The sequence below is a fragment of the Mesoplodon bidens genome (assembly GCF_964165515.1).
Source record: "Mesoplodon bidens genome assembly, chromosome: 2".
Taxonomy (NCBI): Eukaryota; Metazoa; Chordata; class Mammalia; order Artiodactyla; family Ziphiidae; genus Mesoplodon; species Mesoplodon bidens.
The window spans coordinates 104,507,902-104,528,490 of record NC_138177.1 but is presented as its reverse complement, the minus strand read 5'-3'; the positions used below and the strand labels follow the sequence as shown (position 1 = coordinate 104,528,490).

Here is a 20,589-nt window from a genome sequence, read left to right as displayed (position 1 = left end):
TTATACATCTAGCTCCCTCACTTCCTTCAGGTCTTTATTCAAAGGTAACCTGGTCAACTTCTCTAAACTTTTAATCTGAACACTATCATTTTATTTTCCCTTCCCTAAGATATTTTTTTCCTCTGTTTAACACTTATCACCATCTAAAACACTGTACATTTTACTTATTGTCTGATTTCCATACTAGAGTAAGTACCACAAGGGCAGGAATTGGTCTGTTTTATAAACAAATATCAAGTGCCTACAACAGTGTTTGGGCATGTAGCAGGCACTGTAAATATCTGTTAAATGAATGACTTCTTAAATAAATTAAGCTATTACATCCCCATTGGATTTTATTAAGTAGCTATTCATTTTTTAATGAAAAGTTTATAATGCCACAAAAAATGGGCATCCAAATCCTTCCTATATCACAATACATTAAAGTCTCTTGCAAAGTGGTAGTGTGTATACACTGAAGAACATGTATGGGTCTCAGACTAACCCAAATCAGAGTTCAAACTCTTGACTTCTACCACTTTCTGTCAGTATGACCACTATCTTATTATTTGAGCTTTCTGAACCTTAGTTTCTTCATAGGAAGATAAACAACCCCTTCATAAGGTTACTGGAATAATAAAAGGAGATAATGTATGTAAATTATCCTTCATATATTAAGTGTTGAATAAATGTGTCAGTACTAGTACTTTATATTGATTGTTCAATATAATTCCTGGATGATTTAGATAATACTTGTCATGTTTTTTTATGTTAGGCAGTGAAAACACAGATGTTTTTATATTACACTCTAGTTTTCAGCATATCTGGAATATTCCATAATTTCTGAAATAAGAAAAAAATATCCAAATTCTGACTAAAAACCAGTCAGAATTTCTAACTCCTCTTCACAGGGCTTAAATCTCTATACTCCAAAACACAAATTTAAACATAAATTCATGTCTATCTTAAATAGAGTAGGGGATAAAGGCTCTTCTTTTTTAAAGATCTGTGGTTTATCCCAATATAAGCTAGAATTTTAATATTTCTTACCTCCTCCCCCTCAGGTGGAACATCAAGAGATTGGAAGAAGATACTGACAAAGGGGTTTCTATTAACAAAAAATTTCGCACAGTAAAATGTAAGATCTACTGTATGAAACCGTTATTATCAAAATCTTCCTGTAACACTTTCAGAGAAGGAATGGAAAATACTTGAAAGTCACCGTCTTGATCAGGGAGCTGACAGGTATAATTCTTAGCGTAAAGGTCACTGACCCGAAGGTCAAACCTTAAACACATGTCACAGCATCAAAGGCTGATTTTTTACTTCTATATCAAAACATCACATAATTATGATCATACTATTTGTGTAAAGAACAGTGTAAGATTATCTCCCTGAAGGCTTTTGAGGAGAACCAAGGCAAGAAAGTACTAGTTTAACAGAATTCATTCCCTTGTAAAAGGGCCCTTGGGGGAGGGGAAGGGAATTGAATAAGGAAGTAACATTTCCCAACAAAGAGAGAGGCCCCCTGATACATGGCTAATTAATTGTAAATAAGGTGGTCTTCTGGTTGCAAATGAGATGAACTGCCAGGTCCAAATTAAAAATCAGACATATGCAAACATGAAGTTAAAAAAGTACAGTTACACGAAAATTGTTTTGGCTTTGCCCTTCAGAGGGCAGGAGGAATGAAGAAAGGAATGAAAATGGTACAAGAGTGAAAAAAGAACTATGTGGAAACAAGATTTTATAAAAGGAACTATCTCTGAGATCAGCGCATTTATTTACCTAATGCACTCCACTAACTTTTTAAACTTTTTCCCCCCAGATTCTTCTCTATTATAAACAACTTTGTGCCATCTGTTTTTGCCTAAGACATACTCAAAAGTATTTTGTGAGGTATATGAACTATAACTTTCCCCAAAAATCAAAATTTGAAAAAAACTGCAAATATAGGCTAATGTCTGCTAGATCTTTTTGAAAAGGCCTTTGCTATTCCTACATTCATGTGACTTAATTTTAAAAAAACTTCTTCAAGAGCAAGGATTGTTCACAGAACTGTTAATTCATTTTTATTTTTTTATTTTTTGCAACTACAAGCATGATGAAATGAACAGAATGGCTTCCCCATCCTCAGATTCTTGATTTGCAGTTCCAAATATTCGTGGTATGCAATAACCCATACTCTCTCCCCACTCATCAGGATGATGTACTTTTTACTTTCAGTAGGTTGAAGTGGAGCGTATGATTTAATATTACCCTTACTCATGGAACCTAAAAGAAAAGCAAATGGTAGAGCAGCAGGTGGGTGCCAGAACAAAAAAAACAAAAAAAAAAAGAGGGAAAAACATCCACAGGGATCTTTTCCTTCTCTCCTCTCTCTCTCTGAAAAATGTGTATCTATTTCCAACAGATAGTGAGTAGGTGATAGAAACGGAAATAAAACATCTATAAAAGGGAGACAGAGTTGATGAGGGAAGAGACTGTCTCCCAGGAGGCTTCTGAGCAGGATTATGGTAAGAAAGAGTAGTAATTTAACAGAACCCATTCCCTAGTAAAAAGACATGTGGGGTGTGAGTAATGAAGTGTTATTTTATAGCAAGGCTAAATTAATACACGGGTAGGGAATTGTAAATAAGATGGTCATCGAATGTCTTGCCAGGTTGAAGTAAAAAATCAGACACATCCAAATATACAGTTTTTTTTAAAAAGTGGAGTCATCCAATAAATTTGTTTTGTTTTTCTTTCTTTTTTTTCTTTTCAGGCAGTCGGGGGGGAAATAAAAGGTAAGGAATTGGATCAGCCAGTCACTGAGTTCCTTCACTAACTCATGCTTCTACTCATTATCCCCATCCTGAAATATCAGCATAAATGCCAGTTCAATTTTCCTTAACACCCAGCTCACACAATGCCAAAGATCCTCAACAATTTCTGGCCTACAGGGATACAAACAAGAATTTCAAGGTACACGTGGGAATTTACATGTACTTCAAATTGAAAATCTACCTGTTTCTCTGAACAGTAATTAAAAAATAATCTTTGGTTAGCGATGAGAAAATTTAATTAGTCAAAGCTTTCTGCATCTCTAAGGCAGCCATAATTAGTTCTAATGCAATGATCTACTCTATTTGGTCTCCTTTATACTATACTGCTGTTAGTCTCAGCATGTTACAGATTATCTTCTCTATAACTTTTTAAACCATGCTTAAATGAAATGATAATTATCTTCCCCAAAGAAGTATTTTCTCCTGATGACCCACAAATAAATCCAGAAAAAGGAAGCTGCTTTCTTTCACACTAGAACAAAAACCACTTCAGATCACAGTTTTTGAAATGTCTGTTTTTAACTATAATCTAGTGGGATGGTAAATTTATCAATAAATAAATACAAACATCATTGCTAAATTTATAACCGGTAATAAATATATCAACATAACATCTATTGCCAAATAACTGACTTTAATGAATTTATGTTCAGTACTTTTAAAAGTCCTAAGAAGCTTACTTTAATTTCAACTTGTTCTTCCATTTCTTTAGTTTTTATTGTAGTATATTCCTTTTCAAGCCTGAGAAAGAAAGAAAAAAAAAAGTTAAAGGTATGCTTTCATTCCAAACTAGTTATGGAAATGAAAAAATTTAAAACAATATATATTCACACAAACTACAATTTTGCTATATTCCCCCAAATTATGACTTGAGATACTTGAAATCAGAAAAATCATCTCAATAGTTATACAGGTTATCACGAAAAAAAAATTACTTCAAAAATAATAAATATAAGAACCACACAAAAGTAAACTTTATTTTTATTTTTTTATTAGTTTCTGCTTTATAAGAAAGTGAATCAGTCATACATATACATCTGTTCCCACATCCCTTCCCTCATGCATCTCCCTCCCTCCCACCCTCCTCATCCCACCCCTCCAGGCGGTCACGAAGCACCAAGCTGATCTCCCTGTGCTATGCGGCTGCTTCCCACTATCTATCTACCTTACGTTTGGTAGTGTATATATGTCCATGCCTCTCTTTCGCTTTGTCACAGCTTACCCTTCCCCCTCCCCATATCCTCAAGTCCATTCTCAAGTAGGTCTGTGTCTTTATTCCCGTTTTACCCCTAGGTTCTTCATGACATTTTTTTTTAAATTCCATATATATGTGTTAGCATATGGTATTTGTCTTTGTCTTTCTGACTTACATCACTCTGTATGACAGACTCTAGGTCTATCCACCTCATTACAAATAGCTCAGTTTCGTTTCTTTTTATGGCTGAGTAATATTCCATTGTATATATGTGCCACATCTTCTTTATCCATTCATCCGATGATGGACACTTAGGTTGTTTCCAGCTCCGGGCTATTGTGAATAGAGCTGCAATGAACATTTTGGTACATGTCTCTTTTTGAATTATGGTTTTCTCAGGGTATATGCCCAGTAGTGGGATTGCTGGGTCATATGGTAGTTCTATTTGTAGTTTTTTAAGGAACCTCCATACTGTTCTCCATAGTGGCTGTACCAATTCACATTCCCACCAGCAGTGCAAGAGTGTTCCCTTTTCTCCACACCCTCTCCAGCATTTATTGTTTCTAGATTTCTTGATGATGGCCATTCTGACTGGTGTGAGATGATATCTCATTGTAGTTTTGATTTGCATTTCTCTAATGATTAATGATGTTGAGCATTCTTTCATGTGTTTGTTGGCAGTCTGTATATCTTCTATGGAGAAATGCCTATTTAAGTCTTCTGCCCATTTTTGGATTGGGTTGTTTGTTTTTTTGTTATTGAGCTGCATGAGCTGTTTATAAATTTTGGAGATTAATCCTTTGTCAGTTGCTTCATTTGCAAATATTTTCTCCCATTCTGAGGGTTGTCTTTTGGTCTTGTTTATGGTTTCCTTTGCTGTGCAAAAGCTTTGAAGTTTCATTAGGTCCCATTTGTTTATCTTTGTTTTTATTTCCATTTCTCTAGGAGGTGGGTCCAAAAGGATCTTGCTGTGATTTATGTCATAGAGTGTTCTACCTATGTTTTCCTCTAAGAGTTTGATAGTTTCTGGCCTTACCATTTAGGTCTTTAATCCATTTTGAGCTTATTTTTGTGTATGGTGTTAGGGAATGATCTAATCTCAAACTTTTACATGTCCCTGTCCAGTTTTCCCAGCACCACTTATTGAAGAGGCTGTCCTTTCTCCACTGTACATTCCTGCCTCCTTTATCAAAGATAAGTTGGCCATATGTGTGTGGGTTTATCTCTGGGCTTTCTATCCTGATCCATTGATCTATCTTTCTGTTTTTATGCCAGTACCACACTGTCTTAATTACTGTAGCTTTGTAGTATAGTCTGAAGTCAGGGAGCCTGATTCCTCCAGCTCCGTTTTTCGTTCTCAAGATTGCTTTGGCTATTCGGGGTCTTTTGTTTTTCCAAACAAATTTTGAAATTTTTTGTTCTAGTTCTGTGAAAAATGCCAGTGGTAGTTTGATAGGGATTGCATTGAATCTGTAGATTGCTTTGGGTAGTAGAGTCACTTTCACAATATTCATTCTTCCAATCCAGGAGCACGGTATATCTCTCCATCTATTTGTATCATCTTTAATTTCTTTCATCAGTGTCTTATAATTTTCTGCATACAGGTCTTTTGTCTCCTTAGGTAGGTTTATTCCTAGATATTTTATTCTTTTGCAATGGTAAATGGGAGTGTTTTCTTGATTTCATTTTCAGATTTTTCATCATTAGTGTACAGGAATGCCAGAGATTTCTGTACATTAATTTTGGATCCTGCTACTATACCAAATTCATTGATTAGCTCTAATAGTTTTTCGGTAGCATCTTTAGGATTCTCTATGTATAGTATCATGTCATCTGCAAACAGTGACAGCTTTACTTCTTCTTTTCCAATTTGGATTCCTTTTATTTCCTTTTCTTCTCTGATTGCTGTGGCTAAAACTTCCAAAACTATGTTGAATAAGAGTGGTGAGACTGGGCAGCCTTGTCTTGTTCTTGATCTTAGTGGAAATGGTTTCAGTTTTTCACCATTGAGGACAATGTTGGCTGTGGGTTTGTCATATATGGCCTTTATTATGTTGAGGAAAGTTCCCTCTATGCCTACTTTCTGCAGGGTTTTTATCATAAATGGGTGTTGAATTTTGTCGAAAGCTTTCTCTGCATCTATTGAGATGATCATATGGTTTTTCTCCTTCAACTTGTTAATATGGTGTATCACATTGATTGATTTGCGTATATTGAAGAATCCTTGCATTCCTGGAATAAACCCCACTTGATCATGGTGTATGATCCTTTTAATGTGCTGTTGGATTCTGTTTGCTAGTATTTTGTTGAGGATTTTTGCATCTATGTTCATCAGTGATATTGGCCTGTAGTTTTCTTTCTTTGTGACAACCTTGCCTGGTTTTGGTATCAAGGTGATGGTGGCCTCGTACAATGAGTTTGGGAGTGTTCCTTCCTCTGATATTGTTTGGAAGAGTTTGAGAAGGATGGGTGTTAGCTCTTCTCTAAATGTTTGATAGAATTCGCCTGTGAAGCCATCTGGTCCTGGGCTTTTGTTTGATGGAATATTTTTAGTCACAGTTTCAATTTCAGTGCTTGTGATTGGTCTATTCATATTTTCTATTTCTTCCTGAGTCAGTCTTGGCAGGCTGTGCATTTCTAAGAATTTGTCCATTTCTTCCAGGTTGTCCATTTTATTGGCATAGAGTTGCTTATAGTAATCTCTCATGATCTTTTGTATTTCTGCAGTGTCAGTTGTTACTTCTCCTTTTACATTTCTAATTCTATTGATTTGAGTCTTCTCCCTTTTTTTCTTGATGAGTCTGGCTAATGCTTTGTCAATTATGTTTATCTTCTCAAAGAACCAGCTTTTAGTTTGGTTGATCTTTGCTATCGTTTCCTTCATTTCTTTTTCATTTATTTCTGATCTGATCTTTATGATTTCTTTCCTTCTGCTAACTTTGGGGTTTTTTTGTTCTTCTTTCTCTAATTGCTTTAGGTGCAGGATCAGGTTGTTTACTCGAAATGTTTCCTGTTTCTTAAGGTGGGATTGTATTGCTATAAACTTCCCCCTTAGAACTGCTTTTGCTGCGTCCCATAGGTTTTGGGTCGTCGTGTCTCCATTGTCATTTGTTTCTAGGTATTTTTTAATTTCCTCTTTGATTTCTTCAGTGATCACTTCGTTATTGAGTAGTGTATTGTTTAGCCTCCATGTGTTTGTATATTTTACAGATCTTTTCCTGTAATTGATGTCTAGTCTTATAGCACTGTGGTCGGAAAAGATACTTGATACAATTTCAATTTTCTTAAATTTACCAAGGCTTGATTTGTGACCCAAGATATGGTCTATCCTGGAGAATGTTCCATGAGCACTTGAGAAAAATGTGTATTCTGTTGTTTTTGGATGGAATGTCCTATAAATATCAATTAAGTCCATCTTGTTTAATGTATCATTTAAAGCTTGTGTTTCCTTATTTATTTTCATTTTGGATGATCTGTCCATTGGTGAAAGTGGGGTGTTAAAGTCCCCTACTATGATTGTGTTACTGTCGATTTCTCCTTTTATGGCTGTTAGTATTTGCCTTATGTACTGAGGTGCTCCTATATTTGGTGCATAAATATTTACAATTGTTATATCTTCTTCTTGGATCGATCCCTTGATCATTATTTAGTGTCCTTCTTTGTCTCTTCTAGTAGTCTTTATTTTAAAGTCTATTTCGTCTGATATGAGAATTGCTACTCCAGCTTTCTTTTGATTTCCATTTGCATGGAATATCTTTTTCCATCCCCTTACTTTCAATCTGTATGTGTCTCTAGGTCTGAAGTGGGTCTCTTGTAGACAGCATATATATGGGTCTTGTTTTTGTATCCATTCAGCCACTCTGTGTCTTTTGGTGGGAGCATTTAGTCCATTTACATTTAAGGTAATTATGGATATGTATGTTCCTATTCCCATTTCCTTAATTGCTTTGGGTTCGTTATTGTAGGTCTTTTCCTTCTGTTGTGTTTCTTGCCTAGAGAAGTTCCTTTAGCATTTGTTGTAAAGCTGGTTTGGTGGTGCTGAACTCTCTCAGATTTTGCTTCTCTGTAAACGTTTTAATTTCTCCATCAAATCTGAATGAGATCCTTGCTGGGTAGAGTAATCTTGGTTGCAGGTTTCTCTCCTTCATCACTTTAATTATGTCCTGCCACTCCCTTCTGGCTTGTAGAGTTTCTGCTGAGAGATCAGCTGTTAACCTGATGGGGATTCCCTTGTGTGTTATTTGTTGTTTTTGCCTTGCTGCTTTTAATATGATTTCTTTGTGTTTAATTTTTGACAGTTTGATTACTATGTGTCTTGGCATATTTCTCCTTGGATTTATTCTGTATGGGACTCTCTGTGCCTCCTGGACTTGATTAACTATTTCCTTTCCCATATTAGGGAAGTTTTCAACTATAATCTCTTCAAATATTTTCTCAGTCCCTTTCTTTTTCTCTTCTTCTTCTGGAACCCCTATAATTCGAATGTTGGTGCATTTAATGTTGTCCCAGAGGTCTCTGAGACTGTCCTCTGTTCTTTTCATTCTTTTTTCTTTATTTTGCTCTGCAGCAGTTATTTCCACTATTTTATCTTCCACCTCACTTATCCGTTCTTCTGCCTCAGTTATTCTGCTATTGATCCCATCTAGAGTATTTTTCATTTCATTTATTGTGTTTTTAATCGATGCTTGATTCATCTTTAGTTCTTCTAGGTCCTTGTTAACTGTTTCTTGCATTTTGTCTATTCTATTTCCAAGATTATGGATCTTGGAAATAGAATCTTGGATCAGCTTTACTATCATTATTCTGAATTCTTTTTCAGGTAGACTGCCTATTACCTCTTCATTTGTTAGGTCTGGTAGGTTTTTATCTTGCTCCTTCACCTGCTGTGTGTTTTTCTGTCTTCTCATTTTGCTTATGTTACTGTGTTTGGGGTCTCCTTTTTGCAGGCTGCAGATTCGTAGTTCCCGTTGTTTTTGGTGTCTGTCCCCAGTGGCTAAGGTTGTTTCAGTAGGTTGTGTAGGCTTCCTGGTGGGGGGGACTAATGCCTGTGTTCTGGTGGTTGAGGCTCGATCTTGTCTTTCTGGTGGACAGGTCCACGTCTGGTGGTGTGTTTTGGGGTGCCTATGGCCTTATTATGTTTTTAGGTAGCCTCTCTGCTAATGGGTGGGGTTATGTTCCTGCCTTGCTAGTTGCTTGGCATAGGGTGACCAGCACTGTAGCTTGCTGGTCGTTGACTGAAGCTGGGTGCTGGTTTTGAGATGGAGATCTCTGGGAGATTTTCGCTGCTTGATATTATGTGGAGCTGGGAGGTCTCTTGTGGACCCGTGTCCTGAAGTTGGCTCTCCCACTTCAGAGGCACAGCACTGACTCCTGGCTGCAGCACCAAGAGCCTTTCTTCCACCCGGCTCAGAATAACAGGGAGAAAAAGTAGAAAGAAAGAATTAGTAGAAGAAAGAAGGAGAGAGGGAAAGAAAGGAAGAAGGGAAGAAAGGAAGGAAGGAAGGAAGGAAGGAAGAAAGAAAGGAGGGAGGGAGGGAGGAAGGATGGAAAGAAAGAAGGAAAGAAAGGAGGGAGGGAGGGAGGAATGAAAGCAAAATGAAGAGTGAATGGAAGAAGGGAGGAAGGGAGGGAGGAAGGAAAGAAGGAAAGACAGGAGGGAGGGAGGGAGGGAGGAAGGAAAGAAAAAGAAAGTGGAAAGAAGAAGGGTGGGAGGGAGGGAGGGAGGAAAGAAAAAGAAAGAAGGAAAGGAGGAGCGGAGGGAGGGAGGGAGGAAGGGAAGGTAGGAAAAAAAGAAAGAGCAGGTAAAGTAAAATAGAATAAAGTATGAAATATAGTAGCGTTATTAAAAATAAAAAGTAATTATTGCAAAAAAACACGGACCGATAGAACCCTGGGACATATGGTGGAAGCAAAGCTATACAGAGAGAATCTTACACAGAAGATTACACATACACATTCACAAAAAGAGAGCAGGGGGAAAAATCAAAACTCTTGCTCTCCAAGTCCACCTCCTCAATTTGGGATAATTCGTTGTAAAAAGAGGAAAAGGGCGAGAAGTCTGAAATCTTGCTCTCTAAGTCCACCTCCTTAATTTGGGATAATTCGTTGTAAAAAGAGGAAAAGGGGGGAAAGTCTTAAATCTTGTCCTCAAAGTCCACTTCCTCAATTTGGGATGATTCGCTGCCCATTCATGCACTCCACAGACGCAGGGCACATCAAATGGGCCGTGGAGCTTTAATCCGCTGCCTCCGAGGCTGCACAGAGAGATTTCCCTGTCTCTGCTCTCACAGCTCCCGGGTCTCAGCCTTGGACCTGGCCCTGCCTCTGCGCGTAGGTCGCCGGAGGGCGTCTGTTCTTTGCTCAGAGAGGACGGGTTTAAAGGAGCCGCTGATTCGGGGGCTCTTGCTCACTCATGCAGAGGGGAGGGAGGGGCGCGCAGTGTGGGGCGGGCCTGCGGCAGCAGAGGCCAGCGTGATGTTGCAACAGCCCGTGGCGCTCCGTGCGCTTTCCCGGGAAAGCCGTCCCCGGGTCCCGGGACCCCGGCAGTGGCGGGGTGTACAGGCCCCCCGGAAGGCGGGGCGGGCAGTGACCCGCGCTCGCACACAGGCCCCGCGGCGGCGGCAGCCCCAGCGTCCCACGCCCGTCTCCGAGGTCCACGCCTTACCCGCGGCTCGCGCCTGTCTCCAGCGCTTCCCCAAGCAGCCCTCTTAATGCCCTCTCCTCACGCACCAGGAAACAAAAGGGAAAAAAGTCTCTTGCCTCTTCAGCAGCTCCAGACCCTTTCCCCGGACTCCCTCCGGGCTAGCCGTGGTGCTAACCCCTTCAGGCTCTCTTCCTGCCGCCAGCCCCAGTCCTCTCCCTGCGCTCCGACTGAAACCCGATACCCGAGCCTCAGCTCCCAGCCCCGCCCGCCCCGGCGGCCGAGCAGACAAGCCTCTCGGGCTGGTGTGTGCCTGAGGGCACCGATCCTCTGTGCCAGAATCTCTCCGCTTTGCCCTCCGCACCCCTGTTGCTGTGCTCTCCTCCGCTACTCCGAAGCTTTCCCCCTCCGCCACCTGCAGTCTCCGCCCGCAAAGGGGCTTGTAGTGTATAGAAACCTTCCCTCAAAAGTAAACTTTAGAAAGTAAAATGCTATAAAGCACCAAACAGAGAACTGAGTTTGGAGATTCTATTCAGCCCATAACTTACAGAAGAAGCACAAACCCTTCCCTCTCAAATTAATATACACTGATAAAGTTCAACTGGATCTTAACTAAACTTGACTAGAAATTTGTAAGGGGAGAAAAGGAACAACTCTTCCTAACAAAAAATTCCAGTTAATAAATGTAGAAAGAATGAGGCAAATATAAAAATCGCCATTAGAACTCCACAATAAATAACTGCCATAGGCAAGAAAAATGAATGAATGCTAAAATTAGTGGGTAAAAGTTTAAGCACAGTCTGAAAGTATCTCTCCCCAAATATTTACTAATTACAAAGGAAAAAATAGTAAATTTATAGTACAGGATCTTAGCAGACATCATCTGAGCCAAATGATGAAGGTTAACATCACCAGTAATGCATACTGACATGACAAACCCCCTGTCAAAAAGTACTGAGAAAGGCGGCACCTCACCTCTGTGGTATCCTTCCCAATAATGCATATCCTCAATCTAATCAAGAGAAATCATCAAACCCCAATTGAAGGACATTCTAAAAAATATTTGACCAGCTCACATCAGAAGTGCCAAGGTCAGAAAAGACTGAAGAACTGTCACGGACTGTAGGAGAGTAAGAAATGACAAACAAATGCAATGTACTATTTTTACAACTCTACTATAAACACAAAATTATCTTAAAAAATTATCGGCCATCCAAAAATTAGTCCTACCAAATTATTTTTATATCTTACTCTCAATCAAAAATGTTAATAACAAGTTAAACCCTCCAAATAATAACCAGGCCCCACATAACTTATAGCTTCTTTTAAAAATCAAGTTCTCCCTCAAAGGACAAGAATCTATTATTTACTATGTATAATTGCATTTATCTCACAGAACATTTTTTTTTTTTTTTTTTTTTTTTTTTTTTTGCGGTATGCGGGCCTCTCACTGTTGTGGCCTCTCCCGCTGCGGAGTACACGCTCCGGATGCGCAGGCTCAGCGGCCATGGCTCACGGGCCCAGCCGCTCCGCGGCATATGGGATCCTCCTGGACCGGGGCACGAACCCGTATCCCCTGCATCGGCAGGCGGACTCTCAACCACTGCGCCACCAGGGAGGCCCAGAACATTTTTTTATTGTGGTAAAATACACATAACAAACTTTACCACCTTAACTATTTTTAAGTGTACAATTCAGTGGTATTAAATACATTTATAATGTTGTGCAGCCATCACCACCATCATGTCCACAGCTTTTTTCATCTTATAAAACGGAAACTCTGTACCTATGAAACAATAACACCCCATTTCCCCCTCTCACCAGGCCCTGGCTACAACCATTTTACATTCTGTCTATGTGAGTCTGACAACACTAAGTATCTCATATAAGTGGAATCATACCGTATTTGTCCTAGTGTGACTGGCTTATTTCACTTAGCATACTGTCCCCATAGTTCACCCATATTATACCATACATTGAGCGTCTCTTTATGTGCTAATTGACCATTTATATCTCTTCTTTGGAGAAATGTCTATTCAAATCCATTGTCTATTTTTTAATCCAGCTGTTTAGTTTTTGGCTGTTGAGTTTTAAGAGTTCTCTATATATTCTAGATATTAATCTTTTATCAGATATGTGATTTGCAAACATTTTCTCCCATTCTGTGGGTTGCCTTTTTCTGTTGAGTGTCTTAGAATACACAAAAAATTTCTCAAAGTACAGTAATATTTTATTTTTAAATTTTATGAGCCTCTAATGGATAGAACTTTTCTGAATTTTTTATTTTTATGTTATCTTCCAGTTTTATTGATATAACTGACATACAGCGTTGTACAAGTTTAAGGTGTACAGCATAATGATTTGACTTATATACATCATGAATCATTACCACAATAAGTTTAGTGAACATCCATTACCGCATATAGATTTTAAATTTTATTTATTTATTTATTTACTTTATTTATTTATTTTTGGCTGCATTGGGTCTTCCTTGCTGCCTGCGTGCTTTCTCTAGTTGCGGCAAGCGGGGGCTACTCTTTGTTGCAGTGCATGGGCTTCTCGTTGTGTTGGCTTTTCTTGTTGCAGAGCACGGGCTCTAGGCACGCGGGCTTCCATAGTTGTGGCTCACGGACTCTAGAGCACAGGGTCAGTAGTTGTGGTGCATGGGCTTTGTTGCTCTGTGGCATGTGGGAACTTCCCAGACCAGGGCTTCAACCCTTGTCCCCTGCATTGGCAGGTGGATTCTTAACCACTGCGCCACTAGGGAAGCCCCAACCTGTTACATTTTTAAATTAAAGTTGTTCCGCTCTAGGGCTTAAAATAGAAAAAAAATTTTTTTTTCCTTGAGAGGTCAGAATTTACTCTCTTAACAACTTTCATATATAATGTACAGCAGTGTTACCTTATACATTACATCCCCAGTACTTATTTATCTAAAAACTGGAAGTTTGTGCCTTTTGACTGCTTTTATCAATTCCCCCTCTCTTGGCCCCCACCTCTAGTAACAACAAATCTGATCTCTTTTTCTATGAGCTTATTTGTTTCTGAAATATAACTGACCTACAACACTATGTTAGCTCCTGGTACACAACATAGTGACTTGACATTTCTATACATTTCAAAAGGATCACCTAATAAAGCTATTACATAACTACTGACCATAGTCTCCACACTGTACATTTCACACTGAGGACTCATTTTGTAACTGAAAGTGTTTACCTTTTAATATCCAAATTTTAAATTTTTCATGAACTTTAGTTTGTCTATTTTTTCTTTTGTCTGTGCCGTTGGTGTCATATGCAAGATATCATTGCCAAATCCAATGTCATGAAGCTTTTGCCCTATGCTTTCATCTAAGAGTTTTAGTTTTAGTTCTTATATTTAGATCTTTGAGCCATTTTGACTTAAATTTTGCATATGGTGCTAGGTGAGGGTCCAACTTCATATTTTCGCATGTGGATATCCGGTTTTCTCTGTACCATTTGTTGAAAGACAGTCCTTTCCATATTGAATGGTCTCAGCATCCTTGACAAAAATCATTTGATCACGTATGTAAGGGCTTATTTCTGTCTTTATTCCAGTGCCAACCTGTTTTGATTACTGTAGCTTTGCAGTAAGTTTAGAAATCAGGATGTGTGAGTCCTCCAGCTTTGTTGTTCTTGTTCAAGATTATTCTGGCTATCTGGGGTCCTTTAAGGTTCCATATGAATTTTAGAATGGGGTTTTCTATCTGCAAAAACAAATGTCATCAGTATTTTGATAAGGACTGCACTGAATCTGTAGATCATTTTGGGTAGTACTGACATCTTAACAAGATTAAGTCTTCCAATCCTTGAATATGGGATGTGTTTCCATTTGTTTATATATTTAATTTCTTGCAGTAATGCTTTGACGTTTTCATTGTACAAGTCTTTCGCCTCCTTGGTTAAGTTAATTCCTAAGTATTTCTTTTGATGCTACTGAAAAATAAAACTTTTTCACTGATCCACTGGTTGTTTAAGAGTGTGTTGTTTAATTTCCAAAAAATTTCTGTTTCCGGTTTTACTTCTGTTATTGATATCTAACTTCAACTTGTTACAGCTGGAGAAGATATTTTGTACATCTCTTAAAATCTACTGAGACTTAATAGTGTTGTTGTTATTGGGTAGAGTGTTCTGTGTATCTCTATTAGATATAGTTGGTTTATTGTGTTGAGTCCTCTATTTCCTTACCTATATTCTCTCTGGTTCTTCTATCCATTACTGAGAGTGGGATATTGAAGTCTCCAACTACTACTGTAGAACTGTCCATTTCTCACTTCATCTGTCCATTTTTGCTTCATATATTTTGATAGTCTGTCATTGGTGTATAAATGTTTATAATTGTTACACCTATTGCTATATTGAACCTTTCATTAATATATATTACCTGTCTTAGTCTCTTGGAAACTTTTAAAATTTAAAGTCTGTTTTGTCTGATATTACTATAGCTACCTCTGCTCTCTTGTTTACTATTTGCATGGAATATCTTTTCCCAACCTTTTGCTTTCAATCTATTTGCATCTTCGGATCTAAAATGAGTCACCTGTGGATAACATGTAGTTGGATCATGTGGTTTTCCCCATTCTGCCAATCTATGTCTTTTGGAGAGTTTAATTCATTTACTTTTAAAGTAAGTACTGATAACGAAGGACTTACTGTCATTTTGCTATTTCTTTTCTATATGCCTTGTAGCTTTTTTGGTCCCTCATTTCCTGCATTACTGTTGTCTTTAGTGTTTAGTTGGTTTTTTTGTAGTGAAATGCTTAAATTCCTTTCTAATTTCTTATTGTGTATATTCCATTGTTATTTTCTTTGTGGTTCCATGGAGATTATATTAACATTCTGAAGTTATAATACTCTAATTTGAATTTATAGCAGCTTAACTTCAATAATATACAAGAACTCTGCTCTTTTATAGCTTCTTTCCCACCCCTTTTGGTCACTGGTCACAAAAACATGTATGTATACATTGTGTGCCCCAAAACACAAACTAATGATTCTTTTAAATCTATTAGTCTCCTAAATAATGTAGAAAACAAGATTTGGAGCTACAAACAAAAATTACAATACTAGTAGCTTTTAGACTAATAATTGCTTTTTTTAAAAATGTATTAATTTATTAAATCATGTAGATAACAAAAAGTGGAATTACAATCCACTGTTATGATAATAATAGCTTTCATAATTGCCCATGTGTTTGCCTTAATTAAGACCTTCATTTTGTGAGATGACTTTGAGTTACTGTTTCGTGAGTGTCCTTTCATTTCACCCTGCAGGAATGAGTATTTCCAGAAGGGCAGATCTAGTGATAATGAGCTTAGCCTTCATTTACCTGGGAAGGTCTCAATTTTTCCCTCACTTTTGAAAGACAGTTTTGCCAGATACAGGATTCCTGTTTTTCCTTTTAGCACTTTGGATATAAAGGCCCACTTGTCTTCTGGCCTCCAAAGTGTCTGATGAGAAGTATGTTTATAATCTTATTGAGAATCCCCTGTACATAATGATTGGCTTCTCTTTTGCTGCCTTCAAGATTTGCTCTCTCTTTGCCTTTTGCAAGTCTGATTATAATGCGTCTTGGTGTGGGGTCTTATTTACATCACTTTACTTGGAGTTCAATGAGCTTCTTAAATGTTTATATTCATGTTTTTCAACAAATTTGTTAAGTTTTCAGCCATTATTTCTTCAAACATTCTATCCCGCCACCCCATCTTCTCAGATTCCCAAAATATGTATGTTGGTCCACTTGATGGTATCCCACAGATCCCTTAGGCACTGTTCACTTTTCTTGGGTCTTTTTTGTTGTTGCTGTTCCTTGAACTCAGTTATTTCCAGTATCCTATCTTCAGGTTCACTTATTCTTCTACCTGCTCAAATCTGCCTTTCAATCACTCCAGTGAACTTTTCATTTCAGTTATTGTACTTTTCAGATCCAGAATTTCTTTTTGGTTTCTTTTTAGATTTTCTATCCCTTTACTGATATTTCCATTTTGTTCATACATCTTTTTTACTTTTCCCACATCTTCCTTTATTTCTTTGAGCATCTTTTAAAGTCTCTATCTACCAAATATGCCATGAAGTTTCCTTCAGATACAGTTTATTCTCTTCCTTTGAATGGGTCATATTTTCCTGTTTCTTTACATGCCTTGATTTTTTTGTTGTTGAAAACTAGACATTTGAATCTAGTAATGTGGTAACTCTGAAAATCAGATTCTCCCCCTCCCCAGGATTTGCTGGAGGTTTTTTTGTTATTGTTTTTGTCTTTTTTGATTGTTATAGGCTGTCTCTGTGTTGATGACCAACCTAAGCTGTAAACTTATGGTATCCACAGGTCTTTTCTGAGCCTCTCCCTTGGGCATGCACAGTCACGTTTTAATTTTCTCCATATATGCAGTTGTTTTTGAACGTCCTAGTCTTTTGTGTCTGGCTCCCAAAAGCGGAAAAAGAAAAAAATGAAGGGGAGAAAAGGGCACGAGCCCTTTAAATCTCTTGGCAGTCTCTTCAGCCAGAGGAAGAGGTGCAACAACAGTGGAGAGAGGTGCGACATCAATGGGGAAATGTGCAACAACAACTTCTTTGCACCTGTCCGATCATAAACAGTGATCAGGAATCAGAGCACAGATCCTCAATATGTGGAGGACATGGTCTTTTTTGCCCACCCTGACTCCCATAAGCTGCATGCAGGCTGTTCCAGGAATACAAGCACAGCTGCCTGTCAGTGGCTAAGGGGTAGAGAATGGGTAATGTGCTAAGAGCTGAACTGATCAAATTAACTGCAATTTAGCATGCCTACCCCTAGAAGTTACAAGTCTTCAATAGACTTCAGAGTTCCAAAATAGTTAACATCAGACAGATTCTGCCAGTGCAACTACTGTCTAGGTGTCAGACAGATTCCTGGTGCTTCCTACTCTGCCATCTTTTCACAATCTTCTGTCCACAGTGACTATGTAATATGCCAATTTTGAGCCTTAGAAAGAAGGAAAAACTTGCCTAAGGTCACACCCTTAACTGCTACGCTGCTATGTCTCTTACTTTGGTATGTCTAAAAGAATACAGGATATCCAAAAAAATTTTGATTCTAAAAAGGTGCGAAACATTTTGAACAATGGCTGCGCTGTTGAAATAACTTCATAGCATTCACAAATGACCACTGTGAAGTAGATATTTTGTAATGTATTGTGATAAATCTCATCATTACTCATGCACAAACCTAAAACAAAACACTATGAGTTATCATTTAATCCTTGTCTCCCAATTCAGTCACCAAGCATGTTCAATTCAACCACCTTAACACTGCTCTAAAATTCAATATTACTTTTTCATCTGCATTGATAATTTTTTAAAATAAACTTTATTTTTTAGAACGGTTTTAGATTTACAAAATAATTAGAAGAGTATAGAGTTTCTATAAACCCCATCCCCAGTTTCTCCTAGGTTTACACCTTACATTAGTATAGTACATTTATGACAATTAATGAACCAATATTAATACATTATTAACAACTAAAGTCCATACTTTATTCAGATTTCCGAAGTTTTTGGCTAATGTCCTTTTTCTACTCTAGGATCCCATCCAGGATACCACACTACATTTAGCTGTCACGTCTTCTTAAAGTCCCATGGTTAGGACAGTTTCTCAGACTTTCCAAGTTTTTGATGACCCTGACAGTTTGAGGAGTACTGGTCATCAGGTATTCTGTAGAATGTCCCTCAACTGGGATTTGTCTCATGCTTTGCTCATGATTATATTGGTATTATGGGTTTTGGGGGAGGAAGACCACAGAGGTAAGTCCCATTTTCATCAAAGGTATAAACGATCAACAGGATACCACTGTTGATGTTGACCTTGATCACCTGGCTGAGGTATGATCAGGTTTCTGCAAACCTACTTCCAAGTAGCTGCAAAGCTACCTCCCTCTCCCTTCACTGGTGGTATTTTTAGGCCTTTGTTATGGCTTATCTAAATTACTAGAGGAATCTTTTAATTGTTCTTGCTACTTGCCAGTTTCTTAACTCAATCTTTTTTAAACACTATTACCAGAGTGTTATTTTGGGGGGACTTCCCTGGTGGCACAGTGGTTAAGGATTGGCCTGTCAATGCAGGGGACACGGGTTCGAGCCCTGGTCCGGGAAGATCCCACATGCTGTGGAGCAACTAAGCCCATGCGCCACAACTACTGAGCCCACACTCTAGAGCCCGTGAGCCACAACTACTGAGCCCACGTGCTACAACTACTGAAGCCCGTGCACCTAGAGCCCGTGCTCCACAACGAGAAGCCATCGCAATGAGAAGCCTGTGCACCACAAGAGTAGCCCCCACTTGCCTCAACTAGAGAAAGCCCATGCGCAGCAACAAAGATCCAACACAGCCAAAAAATAAAAACAAATAAATTAATTATTTTAAAAAATCAGGGCTTCTCAAAAACCAGTCTGGAAACCACCTAGTAGTTCTTTTTTTTTTTTTTTTTTTTTTTTTTTTTTCTTTTTGCGGTATGCGGGCCTCTCACTGTTGTGGCCTCTCCCGTTGCGGAGCACAGGCTCCGGACGCGCAGGCCCAGCGGCCATGGCCCACGGGCCCAGCCGCTCCGCGGCATATGGGATCCTCCCAGACCGGGGCACGAACCCGTATCCCCTGCATCGGCAGGCGGACTCTCAACCACTGCGCCACCAGGGAGGCCCGTAGTTCTTAATTAAAAAAAAAATAATAATAAGACTCAGTGGATTCACACAGATATAAATAAATAAATAAGCAAGCAAGCAAAGAGATAACTAAAAAGAGAAAGAAGGGAAACCTCTTCCTTATACTAGAATACCAATTAATAAAGAAGGAATCAGGGAGAGAGACAATCATAAACAGAGCCAAATATGGGGAGGGAAAGTTTGGTAAGGAACAGGATGTTATATAATCTCAAAGTACCTTGACACAAATTACTTACTCACAAAAGACAAAATAATAACTATAGTAGTGAAATCTGGCAGACATCACCTTATTAACCAAGTGATCAAAGCTAACATCATCTTCCTTAAAAAAGTAAAAGTAGAGCTACCATATTATTCTGCAATCCCACTCCTGGGCATATATCTGGAGAAAAACATAAGCTGAAAAGATACATGCACCCCAGTGTTCATAGCAGCACTATTTACAATACAAGACATGGAAGAAACCTAAGTGTCCATTAACAGATAAATGGATAAAGAAGATGTAGTATATACATACTATGGACGCTTTAAAAAAAAAAAAGAAAGAAAACAACCTGAATCTTCATCTTCTGCCATCCTCCTATCCAACCATGTCAGTGGTCTTCAACTTTTTTTTCTCATGTACCTGCTAAAAGAATGTTGCCCCTTATATACTTTAAAGAAGTCTAAAAATTTTTTGTTACTTAAGTGCATACAGTTGCAAAGGATGTGATTTATATATGCTTAAATTTTTTCACAAAAACTTTAAATGAGACTTATTCGATTTATGTATGTCTACTCTATAACCTAAGCAGCAAAGGCAGTCACTGTTCCTAAACCAATGAGTCAAATTATATTTACTTTCTCTATCACTGAAGTTCATGTTCTTTTTCAACACAAATAAGTATATGTTAATACATAACCCCATAACCACCATTCTATTTTTCAATTCTAACTATAAGCAAGGTAAGGCAGTCTTGCCAAGCATTTGTCAGCTGGATGAAATAAGAAGCTGCTCCATTTGATTTTTCTTGCCTTGTTCTCTAAGGGCACACTCCTTCTGTAGCAAGGCATTCTGAAATTGTCCTTTTTGTTTGGTACCCCAGAGATTTTTATATCCCAAAGTAATGTACCACAGTAAGAATTGGAGTGTGACAGGTTTGCCTTACTTTTATAAAGTGGTAGAAGGCAGACTGTAAAAGGGGAGCTAGAAAGGAGAACAAAGATACTGTGTAACAAAGAAGAACAAACCTG

The 20,589-nt window shown here is 38.3% G+C and overlaps 1 protein-coding gene across 9 annotated transcripts in view; it reads right to left on the bottom strand.

Moving 5' to 3' along the window:
* The window catches only part of EVI5 (ecotropic viral integration site 5), a 250,785-nt gene that overhangs the window by 135,082 nt on the left and 95,114 nt on the right, over positions 1–20,589 (bottom strand). For 8 of the 9 annotated variants that reach the window (XM_081226568.1, XM_081226566.1, XM_081226567.1 and 5 more), the window contains one exon: positions 3,485–3,545. In XM_081226568.1, the coding sequence (XP_081082694.1) occupies positions 3,485–3,545 (61 nt within the window). Of the gene's footprint in view, positions 1–2,009; positions 2,254–3,484; positions 3,546–20,589 lie in introns of those variants that run through there. The other variant, XM_081226573.1, reaches the window with a different exon arrangement.